Source organism: Schistocerca nitens, chromosome 11 (genome assembly GCF_023898315.1).
Source record: "Schistocerca nitens isolate TAMUIC-IGC-003100 chromosome 11, iqSchNite1.1, whole genome shotgun sequence".
NCBI lineage: Eukaryota > Metazoa > Arthropoda > Insecta > Orthoptera > Acrididae > Schistocerca > Schistocerca nitens.
Window position 1 is genome coordinate 139,186,127 of NC_064624.1, and position 16,258 is coordinate 139,202,384.

General features: G+C 41.2%; 1 protein-coding gene across 4 annotated transcripts in view; it reads right to left on the minus strand.

Moving 5' to 3' along the window:
• The window catches only part of LOC126213592 (uncharacterized), a 313,729-nt gene that overhangs the window by 14,330 nt on the left and 283,141 nt on the right, over positions 1–16,258 (minus strand). For all 4 annotated transcript variants that reach the window (XM_049941451.1, XM_049941452.1, XM_049941450.1 and 1 more), the window contains 2 exons: positions 13,674–14,031; positions 8,221–8,293 (listed from right to left, as the gene is read on the minus strand). In XM_049941451.1, coding sequence (XP_049797408.1) covers positions 8,221–8,293; positions 13,674–14,031 — 431 coding nt within the window. The remainder of the gene's footprint in view (positions 1–8,220; positions 8,294–13,673; positions 14,032–16,258) is intronic.

Below are 16,258 nucleotides of genomic sequence, written 5' to 3' on the forward strand. Positions count from 1 at the left end.
GTAAGTGTATTGAGTGCTTCTAGGTCTGTGTTACTCCATTTCACTACTCCAAATGAGTAGGTCAATACTGGTATAGCATAAGTATTTATAGCTTTTGTCTTGTTTCTTGCTGTCAATTCTGTTTTCAGTATTTTTGTTAGTCTTTGTCTATATTTTTCTTTTAGTTCTTCTTTAATATTTGTATTATCTATTCCTATTTTTTGTCTGTATCCTAGATATTTATAGATATCTGTTTTTTCCATCGCTTCTATGCAGTCGCTGTGGTTAACCAATATGTAATCTTCTTGTTTAGTGTGTTTTCCCTTGACTATGCTATTTTTCTTACATTTGTCTGTTCCAAAAGCCATATTTATATCATTGCTGAATACTTCTGTTATCTTTAATAATTGGTTGAGTTGTTGATTGGTTGCTGCCAGTAGTTTTAGATCATCCATGTATAGCAAATGTGTGATATTGTGTGGGTATGTTCCAGTAATATTGTATCCATAATTTGTATTATTTAGCATGTTGGATAGTGGGTTCAGAGCAAGGCAGAACCAGAAAGGACTTAATGAGTCTCCTTGGTATATTCCACGCTTAATCTGTATTGGCTGTGATGTGATATTATTAGAGTTTGTTTGGATATTAAGTGTGGTTTTCCAGTTTTTCATTACTATGTTTAGGAACTGTATCAATTTAGGATCTACTTTGTATATTTCCAGTATCTGTAGTAACCATGAGTGGGGTACACTATCAAAAGCTTTTTGGTAATCAATGTATGCGTAGTGTAGTGACCTTTGTTTGGTTTTAGCTTGATATGTCACCTCTGTATCTATTATCAGTTGCTCTTTACATCCTCGTGCTCCTTTGCAACAGCCTTTTTGTTCTTCATTTATAATTTTGTTCTGTGTTGTATGTGTCATTAATTTCTGTGTAATGACTGAAGTTAATATTTTATAGATTGTTGGTAGGCATGTTATGGGACGATATTTAGCTGGGTTTGCTGTGTCTGCTTGATCTTTAGGTTTCAGATAGGTTATTCCATGTGTAAGTGTATCAGGGAATGTGTATGGGTCTGCAATGTAACTGTTAAATAATTTAGTTAGATGTGAATGTGTTGAGGTGAACTTCTTTAGCCAGAAATTTGCTATTTTATCATTTCCAGCGGCTTTCCAATTGTGCGTAGAATTAATTGCTCGGGTGACTTCATGTTGCAAAATTATCACTTCAGGCATTTGTGGTATCATCTTGTATGAGTCTGTTTCTGCTTGTATCCACCGTGCATGCCTGTTATGTTGTACCGGGTTTGACCATATGTTGCTCCAGAAGTGTTCCATGTCTGTTATGTTTGGTGGATTGCCTATTTTAATGTGTGTGTTATCTATTGTCTGGTAAAATTTCTTTTGGTTTGTGTTGAATGTTTGGTTTTGTTTCCTTCTATTTTCACTTTTTTTGTATCTTCTAAATCGTTTGGCCAAAGCTTGTAATTTCTGCTTCTTCTCATCTAATTGCTCTATTGCTTCTTGTTGTGAGATTTTACCTAACCGTTTTCGTTTTTTGTCTGATATTTCATTTCTTATAAATTGTGTTAGCTGTCCGATGTCTTTTCTCAGTTTTTCTATTCTGATCTGTAGCCTGTGTTGCCATGCTGGTTTTGTGTGTTTCTTCTGTGTGTTGGTTGGTTCTGATCTCTGCCTAGTGTGTATATTTACTGTAGTGAGTGCTCCTACATAAACCAGTAGTTGTAACTCTTCCATTGTTGTATTTTCATTTATTTTGTTGTGTATGATTGTGTTGATAGTTGTTATTGTTGTTTCGACTTGTGGGTTATTTGGTGGTCTATGCAAGAATGGTCTAATGTCTGTATTTGTGTCTTTGTATTCTATATATGTCAGCTGAAATTTCTCTTCTATATCTAACATGTGTGTCACTTCGTGTTCTATTTGTGCTTGTTCTGGTGGCTGTCTTAAGATGTCGTTTTCCTCTGATTGTTTAATTGATGTGTGTTGTTCTTTGTTTGTTTGCTCTGGGATGTTTGAGTCCATTACTGTATTTTCTTCTTCTTCTGATTGCACATTATTTTGTTGTTTGATGTTTTCTAATTCTGACTGGGGTATCCTGTTATTTTTGATTATTACACGGATCTGATCAGCTAGTCGTTGTTCTGTTAAAAATTTTAATTCTGGGTATCTGGTAATAAATGTTGTGTATACTTGTGATCTGTATCCAGTTGTGTTGGTTCCTAGGTTTGTTGCTTGGTAATAACAGAACATGAGGTGTCGATTAACTTCATCTGACCATCTCATCCTCTGTCTTTGTTTTCCTTCTAGGGTGGTTGCAGGAAGCATATCCTGCAAAACACCTCTATTTGGATTTGAATCATTTTCTAGTTGGCTAGCAGTGTCGTTACCATTGTGGGCGGGCATAGGGTTCAAGCGTCGTCCCCGACCATGACGGCGCTTGTCCGAGGCTTCTTTAGTTCTGTCCTGAACCAAGTAATCACACTAAAAGGGGGGTTAGCCCTATTAGTGGTTTGTTCTTATCGTCGCCTTTTACGACTGGCAGAACATACCGGAGGCCTATTCTTTTCCCGGGCCTCCACGGGATTTATTATTATTATTATTATTATTATTATTATTATTATTATTATTATTATTTTTAACAAACTTTCAGAGCAAGTAGCTCTTCCCCCCAGCAGAAGGGTTGGAGGAGAAGGAAGAGGGATGAAGGAAAAGGACTGGAGAGGTTTAGGGATAGAGGTACAGTTCAGAAAGTCACCCAGAACCCCGGGTCAGGGGAGACTTACCGGACAGGATGAGAAGGAAAGTGATTGTTGGAGACTGCATCAGATGCGATTTGAAAACCTGGGAGCCTAAGGGTGGAAGACAACATTGTTCACAAGAGTTAAAAGCTAAGTGCATTGTGTCTAACAGAGGTGGGCAAAAAATAGACAGGTAAGAAAATAAAAGACGAAGAAAACTAAAATAGAGTGAAGGAAGGAGTATTACTATAAAGAAATGCTGATATGGAAGGAATTAATGTAAATTAGGGCCCCGGAGTGTGGTGAGAACCGAGGACATGTTATAACACTAGTTCCCACCTGTGGACTTCTGAGAAACTGGTGCCTGGGGGAAGAATCCAGATGGCGTGTGTGGTAAAACAAGCACTGAGGTCGTGACTCATGTTGTGCAGCATGGTCTGCAGCATGATATTGTGTGTTGCCTGTATACACCACGTGCCAATGCCCATTCATCCTGACATAACTGGGTAGTAGTCACGCCGATAGACATCTAACAGTGTTTACGTAAGAGCGGTTATATGACGTGTCATTTCACAGGTGGTTCTCCCTTTGATAGTTTTGCCAGTTACAGGGCTGGGAAAGGTGGGGATAGAAGGGTGCATTAGGCAAGTCTTGTAGTGGAGATGGTCATACAGGTAGAACCCACAGAGAAGGGAGATGGGCACGTAAGGAACGCTACAACACGTCCTCTGTTCTTGCCGCCTGCCTGGCCTTAATTTACGTTCATTCCTTCTGTCTCAGCATTTATAAACAGTATCTACTCCTTTATTCACTCTATTTTAGTTTCCTACATCTTTCATTTTCTGACTATTTCTCACCATCCCCCTCCCACCTCTGTTACATACAATGCACTTACCTTTTCATTCCTATTAACTCACACACAATGTTTTAGTAGTAATCTCTGTCTTGCATATTACCCTATCTTCCACCTTTAAGCTCCCAGGTTTCCAAATCGCATCTGGGGCAGTTCCCAACAATCAGACTTTCCTTCTCATCCTGTCCGGTAAGTCTCCCCTGAACCGGGGTCCTGGGTAACTTTCTTGAACTGTACCCCTTTCCCTAAACCTCTCCAGTCTTTTCCTTAGTCCCTCTTCCTTCCCCTTCAACTCTTCTCCCAGGAGGAGGAGCCGCTGTCTCCAAAAGCTAGTAAAAAAATTGAATCCTTTTGTGTGTGTTCACCTGCTGCCACTTGGTGGCTAAATTTTTGTCCATCAGTTTTTATTATATTATCAATTATTGATTACTTTTGTTGTTATTTCACTATATTATTTCCTATTCCATCCAGAAGATCACAGTATCTAATAGCAAAAAAGGATATACACTACTGACCATTAAAATTGCTACACCACAAAGATGATCGTGTTACAGATGCGAAATTTAACCGACAGGAAGAAGATGCTGTGATATGCAAATGATTAGCTTTTCAGAGCATTCCCACAAGGTTGGCGCCGTTGGCGACACCTACAACGTGCCGACATGAGGAAAGTTTCCAACTGATTTCTCATATACAAACAGCAGTTGACCGGCGTTGCCTGGTGAAACATTGTTGTGATGCCTCGGGTAAGGAGGAAAAATGCATACCATCACGTTTCTGGTTTATCGTATTGCGACATAGCTGCTCGCGTTGGTCGAGATCCAATGACTTAACAGAATATGGAATCAGCGTTCAGGAAGGTAATACGGAATACCATGCTGGATCCCAATGTCCTCGTATCACTAGCAGTCAAGATGACAGGCATCTTATCCGCATGGTTGTAACGGATCGTGCAGCCACGTCTCGATCCCCGAGTCAACAGATGGGGACGTTTGCAGGACAACAACCACCTGCACGAACAGTTCGACCACGTTTGCAACAGCATGGACTATCAGCTCTGAGACCGTGGCTGTGGTTACCCTTCACACTTCATCAGACAGGAGTGCCTTTGATGACGAACCTGGGTGCACAATTGGCAAAACGTCATTTTTTCAGATGAATCCAGGTTCTGTTTACAGCAACGCGATGGTCGCATCCGTGTTTGCCGACATCGCGGTGAACGCACATTGGAAACGTGTATTCATCATCGCCCTACTGGCGTATCACCCGGCGTGATGGTATGGGGTGCCATTGGTTACACGTCTTGATCACCTCTTGTTCGCATTGACAGCACTTTGAACAGTGGACATTTCAGATGTGTTACGACCCGTGGCTCTAACCTCCTTTTGATCCCTGCGAAACCCTACATTTCAGCAGGATAATGCACGACCCCGTGTTGTGGGTCCTGTAGGGGCCTTTCAGGATACAGAAAATGTTCGACTGCTGCCCTGGCCAGCACATTCTCCAGATCTCTCACCAATTGAAAACGTCTGGTCAATGGTGGCCGAGCAACTGGCTCGTCACAATACGCCAGTATTGAACTGTGGTATTGTGTTGAAGCTACGTGGGCAGCTGTACCTGTACACACCATCCGAGCTCTGTTCGACTCAATGCCAAGGCGTATCAAGGCCGTTATTACAGCCAGAGGTGGCTAATCTGGGTACTGATTTCTCAGGATCTATGCACCCAAATTGCGTGAAAAGGTAATCACATGTCAGTTCTAGTATAATATATTTGTCCAATGAATATCCGTTTATCATCTGCATTTCTTCTTGGTACAGCAATTTTAATGGCCAGTAGTGTATTTACTAGTGGAAAATTAAGTACAGAACTGTATCGGTAATTAAAATTAAATGTTTAGTACATATTGCTTAATAAAGTGTGTTGTATAATGAAATTAAAAACCGAAATCTGGTGGAGAAACCAACTTGGAGGTATGAATAGAAAGTGTCAGATTCACTCTTCCCAGCTCAGCAAACAAAAAATTTAAAATAAATAAGTAAATAAGAATTAAACACATCATCATCAGGGCTTCCTCTTGTTACATACACACATTTACTGCATTGTCAACATCTCAGAACTGTGTACCTGCGAATTTTGTTGATTATGTTGTGTGTGTACACCCCAATAACCAGGTTAATGCTGTATGCCAGATTGGTAGTCAAACCTGGGACCTTTGCCTTTCATGTGCTAGTGCTCTACCACCTGTGCTTCGCAAGCACAACCCACGACCTGCGCCCACAGCTTTACTTCTCCCATTACTTTATCTCCTCCCTTACGAAGTTCCAGAATGAAATGTCTCAGAATCGATCCCTGGCTGCCCCACAGTTTAAACATGCGCAGAAGTTTCAAAACTGAGCACACTGTTGTACAGGTTTTTTCTTTTTTCTTTAAAAAAAAAGAAAACAATAACAACCACTTTCCATGCTGTGGCTAAACAATCTCCCATCAAGATATATAGAACTTCTGTGAAGTTTGAAAGATAAGAGATGAAGTACTGGTGGAACTAAGACTCCACAGCATGTTTTAAGTTGTGCCTGGGTGGTTCAGAGCACTTGTCCCTGCACGGTAAAGATCCCGAGTTGGAGTCTCGGTCCGGCATACAGTATTGCTCTGCCGAGAAGTTTCAAATGAGTGCACACTACCCTCCAGATTGAAAATCCATTCTGAATCTGAATGACCAACTCCCACACATTCAACAGAAACATTCTTGAAAGTTGTTTAAGTTAAATAATTGGGATAAACACAAAAGAAATCAATAAAATTCACAAATGTGTTTTTTTCGCATGGTAACATCACAATGAAGGTCCCCTGACGTAACAGAAAGCCCTGACAAAGCTGTGACTTCAAAATACGCATTTCTGTGATAAAAATTCTATAAAGACAATTCGCAGAATTTATTAATACGTTTGAATTTATTAATATGTTTTCTATTTGTTTCAGTGTCTCAGCTTGCCAAGAGTACTCACTATGGCCACCACAGTATTTACCAGATTAAAAAATTTAAATGAAGTTATTTCTTTACAGTAATTACTATCAGATAGTAAAATGAACATAAACTTTCTTACTAATAATTTCCAACTTCTGGAGCTGAAATGACTGTAATATCTATGTTACATATGTTACTATCATTCAAAACTTTTAGTGGGATGCCGACAGTCACATTACAAAATGACTTATTAGGAATTATTTCATCTTGTATAAGTAAGCGAAGATTTGTTAAGCGCAGCTGTAAACATGCACTGTACATGCAATATTAAACCTCAATCTCTATTTTGCAACAGAGAGTTTGTTACAGTCTTGATTAAAATACTTGAAAGTTGACATCTGTCACTTGCTGCTACAGCATTGCCACACTGACTGCCAGCTATCACTCAGTTATAGGTAACATACAAACATGACCGGTCACTACACAAATGCTGTTAATTTATAACAGAGTAATGTTGGAAGTGGCCACCACGAGGTGTGCCAGAAATGAGATGCTCCGTCGACAGCTGATTTTTAAGGGACCAATGCCTGAACTGCAGCAGACATGTTTCACAGCCCTAAATTTAAACTCACTCCCTAAGCTAAACACAACCCAAAACCTCACAATGTGCAAGGTATCCGAGAAAACAATGGTCAATAATCTGCAGCAGGACTAAAGTTACAATTGCTCTGTTCGCGGCTTTTAAAGCTAACCTCCTCGAGTAAACTGCCAGATTACAAACCAGTGAGCAGTCCTTGTTGCACTTTTTTTTTTATTACAGATAAGTGGCCTATCCAGCTTCCAAACAAAAAAAGAATGATAGGAGGAAAAATAAGAGCAATTAAAAACAATATGATGGAAATGACACAGTAAAGAATTAGAAACAAATTGTTACATTTGATGAGCTTCGAAGCTATGACGTTCAACCCATCACGTTTATGCGCTATCAGTTGCACTATGGCACAACATAGTCTAAAGGAGTTACATTTGTGACAGATGACACAGTCGCAACAGTGAATTGCAGCATCCAAAAATTCAGCTCCATGCAATGCTGCGTGAAGCTTATCTAATGTAAGCTGATCTCTGTGATCACGATAACTGTATAACGCGACACAGAATCACATCTTGTGTGAAATTATCAGGTGTGGGGAAATAATAGAAGTGCCTGACCCGTGATTCAGGATCCAAACACATCAAGAAAGAATCCTGGACAAGGAACTGGGAACGAACTGACCAACTACTGAACAGTTTGGAAAAGGCGAACAGTTTGGGCGTGATGTTGAGTACTCCAACTGAAGGAAACCAGCTCCAATGCATGAAATGTCAGCTACAAAGTAATTTTAATAGAACTGTAGTGTGATTATGTTGGAAAGTAGACCACACCAGCTAATGACAGACGAGCACTGTCATTCGCTGTACGATCAATGGGGTGGCCAAGACGACTACGGATGTGCAAGAGTGACCAGTATCACAGATCTGTCATTCACATTCATATCTTAACACAATAATGCAGCAAAAGAATACCAGTAAGAGTGAAAGTAGCTGTCTGGTGTACTTTAATCAAACTACAAGTCCTAAGACGAGACTCAAATGGAAAGACTTGACAAATTGCTCACTTACCGAATGCTGCTTCTTGTGTCTCGGTAGGGATTCCAGATAGGAGTCGCACACACTGTTTTGCTTTGGACTACACCTGAAAAAGAATACAATGTTCTTACATTATGCCAGTCAGTCAGTTTTACAAAGATAGGGACATGGTACCATAATTTATATAGCTAAAACTCTCACTCATTAGTATCAGTTGTGAGGGTTATTTGTACTATTTTATCTATCACTTCCAAAAAAAAATAAAGTTACGTAATTACTCTGTTTGCTTGAGATGTGTGCTGCAGTCCTGGTAAAAATTAAAAACCTGTGCAACAGAACTCTAGTGGGCAGCTAGTGGGGGGGGGGCCTCAGCGCACAGATAAAATAGGAGTATTGTGGGGCGATATTCTGCATTTGAAAGGGAACAATGCTGCAACAATCCGTACTGAATGAGTAGTTGTATGGAAACAACTCGGCACTATAAGACACAGTAGTTAAGGTCCCGTACATGATCAAACAAGGTCTAACTTTGTTGTTTAACAAATACTTGAAACAGTGCAGTGCTGTTTGACGTGTTTGTCAAACATACAGTGTGTGTGACAGAAATTCTGACTGACAGAAAAATCTGACAAGTTGGCGGACACTGTTTGTATTGATGTTTCACCGCATATGTTTAGTGAAAAATGGGTTTACTACAACATATCTCACTGTAACGTGAATTTACTCAACTGAGGAAACTACGACAAGGGATAAAACAAAGTAGCATTGGCAATTACCAATGGTGACACCCTAACCACAATGGTTAGGGTGTCACCTTTCCCAGCCATATATTACACGGGAAGAGGTTAAGGAGAAAACCAGTATTCTACACACACAACACACAAGCCCGAGTGTAACAAAAATAATAATAAATCTACAGTTCTCCGGTTCTTCCACAGATGATGCAGGTTATATGTTCTCACATTGTTGTATTTTAATGGCTCATTGTAAATTAAAAACACCTTCTGGTGGTATGCAACATTGTGGACAGTATGGAAGAAAAATAAACTTTGTTTTCGCTAAAATGCTGTTGTTTCACTCTAGTTTCGTAGTTTATTAGGCAGACAGGGTTTAAATGAGATAGCAGCAAATGCGAAAGAATACATGGCAAAATGTTTATATTCGTATTATTCTTATGGTGAAGAGAATACTGCATGTGATTCGCCGGCCGGAGGGGCCGAGCAGTTAAAGGCGCTACAGTCTTGAACCGCACGACCGCTACGGTCACAGGTTCGAATCCTGCCTCGGGCATGGATGTGTGTGATGTCCTTAGGTTAGTTAGGTTTAAGTAGTTCTAAGTTCTAGGGGACTTATGACCACAGCAGTTTAGTCCCACAGTGCTCAGAGCCATTTGAACCATTTTTGCATGTGATTCACATTTCATCAGGTTCCTATTAGCAACCATCTCTTCTCACTGGTAGGAAAAAATTCAGAACGTAAAGTTGGCCATATTGACAAACATCCTAAACAGTCTTGCCAGTCGGATTTTCGTAGTACATTGAAATTCTGCTACATTCGAAGATTAACAATACGGAATTTGTATTTACTTCGTTGGATAATGTATGAAAATGCAGTGGTCGAAACTCGGGGCGGAGAAAAAAGCTCGTCTTCCACCTTCCTTTTTTTTTAAATTTATTTACTGACGCAGAGGTTTTGGCGCCAGTATTTATCTTTGTGCCTACAAAGCATGCCTGTGTAGAGCTACATATATTCGACAGCAGAAGTTATAGTTGTAGCGGCACCTACCAAAATTTTTCAGAACTTCCGCTTGCTTTACACTCTATTCTAAGCCACAGGCAGTTTTTTGGATTACAAAAATCGGAAAAAAAGTGCGGCTTAGATTCGAGTAAATACGGTACACTGAAAAGAAAAATGGGACAAATACAATCCATTTTTTGGCCTACAATGGCCCAAAATGGATATATATTTCACTGAGCCTTGTCTTGGGATACTTTGGCATTCTTATAAACACCCATACCTAACTAAACAACACTACATTGAAAGTGTACATAATAAACTGCTATTTACTGTACGAATGGGAGTAAAGCGGCCTGCCCATTCTGCTGTTAATAATAACAGGCTAACACAGGCAAAATATAAAAAAAATGTATACCTATGGCTCCAGCCAATTCTGCAAATGGTACATTTTCACTTACTGCTACTTTGGGATGTCAAGTTTTGCCTGATCCCCCATATTTTTGGAAGAAAGCATGGGTAACACCTGTCTACAAAAAGGAAAGTAGAAGTGATCCACAAAACTACTGTCCAATATCCTTGACACTGATTTGTTGTATAATCTTAGAGATATCTCATTATGGTTGAGCTCAGAATATGTTCTAACAGAATACCTTCTCCATGCCAAACAGCACGCATTCCGAAAACATCGATCAAGCAAAACTGAACTCACACGATATACAAAAAGCCGAGCACCAAGACAGTCAGGCAAATGCAGTATTTCTTGATTTCCAAAAAGCATTTGACTCAGTACCACACCTACATTTATTGTCAGAAGTATGATGATGTAGTTGTATCAAGCGAATTTGTGACTCGATTGAGAGAGATCATTAGATGCAGGAGTAACTTCCGGAGTACTCCAGAGAAGTGTGTTGGGCCTCCTGCTGTTCATCTTTTAAATTAATGACCTTGCAGACAATATTAATAGTAACCTCAGACTTTTTGCAGATGACGCAGTTATCTATAATGAAGTAATGTATTGAAAGCAGCTGCATTAATATTCAGTCAGGTCTTCATAAGATTACAAAGTGGTTCAAAGAGTCACAACTTGCTTTAAATCTTCAAAAATGTAAAACGGTGCACTTCACAAAGTGGAAAAATTCAGTATTCTATGGCTGTAATATCAACGAGTCACCACTTGAATCTGCCAACTCATACAAATACCTTCGTGTAATACGTTGTAGGGATATAAACGGAATGATTGAACACACTCAGTTGTGGGTAAACCAGATGGTAGACTTTAGTTTACTGGTAGGGTACTGGGAAGTGCAATCAGGCTACAAATCTCTTCCACCCAATTCTAGAATACTGCTCAATTGTGTGGGACCCATAACAAATAGGACTAACACAGGATATCGGAACATATACAGAGAAGGGCAGCACAAATAGTCATAGGTATGTTTGATCTTTGGGAGTCACAGAGATACTGAGAAAACCAAACTGCCAGTCTCTTGAAGACAGACTTAAACTATACTCAGAAAGTCTACTAACAAAGTTTCAATAACTGGTTTTAAATGATGCTTCTAAGAATACACAACAACCTCCTATGTATCACTCACACAAGGATTATGATAAGGTCATTCTAATCACAGCACACACAGAGGCATTTAAACAATCATTCTTCCTGTACTACATCTGTGAATGAAATGGGAAGAAGCCCTAATAACTGGTACAATGGGATATATCATCTGCCATGCACTTCACAGTGGTTTACAGAATATGGATGTTTATGTAGATTGTCCTGTCGTGTCACCTGGTGACTTCCTTCTCTTTTTCTCTTTCCTCGGGTGCCTTCTCTTTCTCTCTTTCCTCGGGTGAAGAGAACAGTGCGAGGCTGTCATTTCCAGCATGACACAGAGTGGAACATTTTCCGAACAGCCAAACTGCAGACTCAAACAATTGAGGTATTTCCGTGTCATTCTTTGTCAGGAAAGATGTGTCGCACGGACAGGTTAGCGTGTACTGAAGGAATGATACTACTGCCAAGTTTGATCATCACAGGCTCATTCTTTATGTATAATTGGAACTTTATCACTAACCCTAGCAAATATGTTGCAATTGAATCACCTATAGGAGTGCCAGAGATCGATACCAGCACCTGCAGTAAATAGTGACATAGGTCTTTACCAAATCTGGCCAAGTACAAGGGGAGGCCCCCTTTTTTCAAATTTATTAACATATTCTGGCTAATTAAAATTATAAACCATTTTATACTGACAAAATATGTGCCTCAAATTAACATTGTACCTATTCCAAATTTGTACCATGTATTGATTGTCTACATTTTGATAATACAAGGATAAATAAAATACACAGAAAGAAATGGTTTACATTAATTTGCAGACCGTTTTCTTTCCTAGGTTTCTTGCTTGCCAACTCTGTCATCTGTGGTATCACCGTTTTTAATCACCATCATCCTCTTAGCACAGCTGCGAAATTATATCTCTGTTGTCATAAACAATTGGGTGTTTCTTCCAAATATGAGATTATTTCTGAGGTTGTGGTTACCTCAGGACCTGAGAATTTTGCTTCTATACTGATGTGAGAATGTTACAATGTCTCTCGCTTGCAAACATATTGTCTGCCTGCTGCGCTCTTGTCAGCTGTGTAGAACCTGCAGCTTACATCTCCTTTCATTCCCATCATACTTTACCACAATCGTAGACAACATTACAGCACAAAACATGTAAGTATGCTACTGGCCCCTACCTAGACTTTTACTGCCTCCAGCTGAAGTGCTAGTATCACTGCGTCCCGTCCAATCCTTCTGTAGTGCAGTGCTTGAGCAACTCTGACAAACAGACTGCAGTATCATGTAACAACAGCAACTAATATGTATACACACAAAAGATCACAATCACAATTCAGTCCAATTCTCCAACTTGCTGACATCTGTTCATACTACCTCCATGACAGGTCTTCCTGCTGTAACTCCTTCTCGCAACAACAATGACAGTAAGTTTAATTTATCAGACACTTCATTCTCGGTAAGTTTTCCTTCTGGTTTCACGTTAATGTCACCGTGTTCTAATGCTGATTAAAAACTGGTAACATTTTTACACAGTATCCTAATACGCGAACACCGCTTAGTAAATCATTACAGTCTCTCAATCAAAATATTGATCTGGGTTCAGAATTAAGCAATGTTTTTTTGAACAACAACATTTCCGTTTCCGAATGTTACCTTTGCGTCGAATGCAGCATTAATGTTTGTATACAGCATTTGTATATGTATGAAAACGTTTATTACGAGCCATTTGAAATACATCAAAAGTCTGTAAAATAATGGAGTTTAACGCTATTTCCTTCTGTGTTTCACAAAAATGTCAAATTTCAATCACAACAACAGACTGTTGTAGTGGCTATTCCACAGTTTCTCACGTACCTTTGATTGGCACCACACTAGTCAATGTCAAGGGACTGTTCAAGCAATGCCTGTACTGTATCAAGTGCTCTCAAGCCTTTCAGAATGCAAGTGCCATCTGATGACCCCTGCTCTTCTGAATTCTCAAAATAAATCTGCAAGTGATCTCAACAGCGAAAGATTTATATCTAAATGTAAGACAACCACTATATATTCTATTAAACAACTTAAAAATGTTAACCTCAGCAGCAATAGTTTAATCTGCGATTACAAGACAACCTTGTAGTTTTCCAATGTTGAATTGGGAAAAAACCACTTATTATAATTGGGTAAATAAGGTAGTACTCACCCGCGTCCACTTCCACCGTCACCTGTCGTCGATCTATTTCCGTTCGTCGCACCTCCTCCACTGCGTCCAGTGTCAGGAGGACAGCTCTGCGACGGCCCCTGTAGCCTTCGCAACTGCGGCAGGCCCGGGACTTCGTCGGTATCCGAGCCGGACTCCGAGGCCGTGTCAGTGACCTGGCTGTCGGGTGAGCGGTCGGGGCGGAAGCACTGCCCGGTGCTGTCGTCTTCGTCCAGATGCGATTCCAACCGCTTGGGGTACAGTCCATGATCGTGCTCCCAGATGTTACGGTACGCAGCGTCGAGATCGTCACCTGGTGGCTGGCAGGTGTCTTTTTCCAACAAATCTTTGTATCGCATATCTGCAAAAATCACAAACTCCATTTACATGCTGTCACCTGTGCCCACAAGAACAGCACGAATGAGCTCTAACAGTCCACGTGTATACTTCCGGTTCATAGTGTCCAACGGGCACAATATATCGGTGATCAGACATGTCGCCATCATCAGGTGTTCTGACGAACTGAGCTCCTGAGGGCGGGTGGCTGATTTAAATCCCCTCCCCCGCGGGCCGCTCTCTCCACGCCCGCGCATCGGCGGTCGCGAAGACGTGGGTGTCTGAAACTGTCGTAGTGTCAATGTGCTCGCTACGTCTGCCCTGGTCACCAGTTCGTACTCCTTGCTGAGAGTCTTCGTAATTACATTCAATGCCGGGCCCCAAGCCTTGCTGAGATTGTAGCCGCAATCTCTGTCGATAAGATCTTCCCTGGTGCGAATTTTGATAGCCTCCCTTATAACGCTGTCCCAATATTTAAAGGTCTGATCCAGGATCTTGGTACACTTCTAACCCATATTGTGTTCCACAGACAAACAGTGCTCTACTACCGCCGACTTATTTGGATAAGTCAGTCGAGTGTGCCTTTGATGTTCTCGGCAACAATCTTCGATGGTGCGTACTGTCTGTCCAATAGAAGTCTTCCCACACTCACAGGGAGTTTGGCATATGCCGACCTTCCCCAAACCGAGGTCATCTTTCACACTTCCCAGTAATGACATTGTTGCCGAGAACATCAAAGGCACACACTACTGAAATATCCAAATAAGTCGGCAGTAGCAGAGCACTGTTTGTCCGAGGAACACGAGATGGATTATGAGAGTACCAAGATCCTGGGACAGCGTTATAAGGGAGGCTATCGAAATTCGCACCAGGGAAGATCTTATCAACCGAGATTGTGGCTACAATCTCAGCAAGGCTTGGGACCTGGCACTGAATGTAATTAAGAAGACTCTCAGCAAGAAGTACGAACTGGCGACCAGGGCAGACGTAGCAAGTACATCGACACTACGACCAATTCCGACGCCCACGTCTTCGCAACCGCTGGCGCACGGGCGTGGACGGCGGAGGGAGCGGCCCGCGGTGGGAGGGGATTTAAATCGGCCGCCCACCTCAGGAGCTCAGTTCGTCAGCACACCTGACGATGGCGACATGTCTGATCGGTGAAATATTGTGCCTGTTCGACACTATGAACTGGCACTATACCCGTGGACTGTGAGCAACAAATACGCCGGGAGAAACTGAAGAATCACAACATGACTGAGGCTTCATATACAAGGTGAATTTCAATTTGTGAGGTGATTCTACATGTGAAATAAACCAGAAAAGTCCTACAGACACGTTTCCTGTTTTCAGTCGTTACGGAAGTGGAGCAAGTTGAAGATTGCACACCTGTGAATAATTCTGAAAAAAGTGTGAATATTACTTACTGAAATGCTGTGGTAGATAGAATAATGGTAGGGCAGATGACTGGTCCATCTGACAAGATGTGTTTAAGAAGTCCCGCACACTCGTCTGAGGCTGTCAGTGATATGAGCACCAAGTTTTTGAGCTTTATCCACTTTAACGGGCCCCATAAAAAGGAGTCTAACAGGGTTAGGTAGGGCGATCTGGCAAGCCAGATAATGGATCTATCACAGCCAATCCACAGCTGAAGAAATGTGCTATTCAGATACTGAGATATTTGTCTTGTACAGTGAATCAGTGATCCACCGCAGGTACCTCCCCGTCCTTGCTCTAACGTCACTCTTTCTTTTTTTTTTTTTTTTTTTTTTTTTTTTGGTTTTAGGGCGCACAACGTCAACGGTCATTAGCGCCCAGACTACTTTAGGAATGCACCGCGAGTCACAAGTTTAAAACAGCAACGAAACGGAAAACACGATGAAAGACATACTGACAGGCATAAGATTAAAAAAGAAAACAGCATAATCAAATGTCCTTTGAGAGGGTTGTCAAATTGATAAAATGAAGAACGCGAGCAGCTGCTCGTGGGTCATCCGCTAAAATGGCTTCTACAGTACATGGCAGGCCAAGATCGAGACGCAGGGTGTTAAAATCCGGACACTATGTTAAAATGTGGCGGACCGTCAGCAATTGCCCACATGGGCAGAACGGCGCCGGCGCAGCCGTCAGCAGATGGCAATGGCTGAACCGGCAGTGGCCAATTCGCAACCGGGCCAAAACTACCTCCTCCCGCCGAGAAGGGCATGAGGAGGACGTCCAAGCCACGGGAAGAGCTTTCAAGGCCCGAAGCT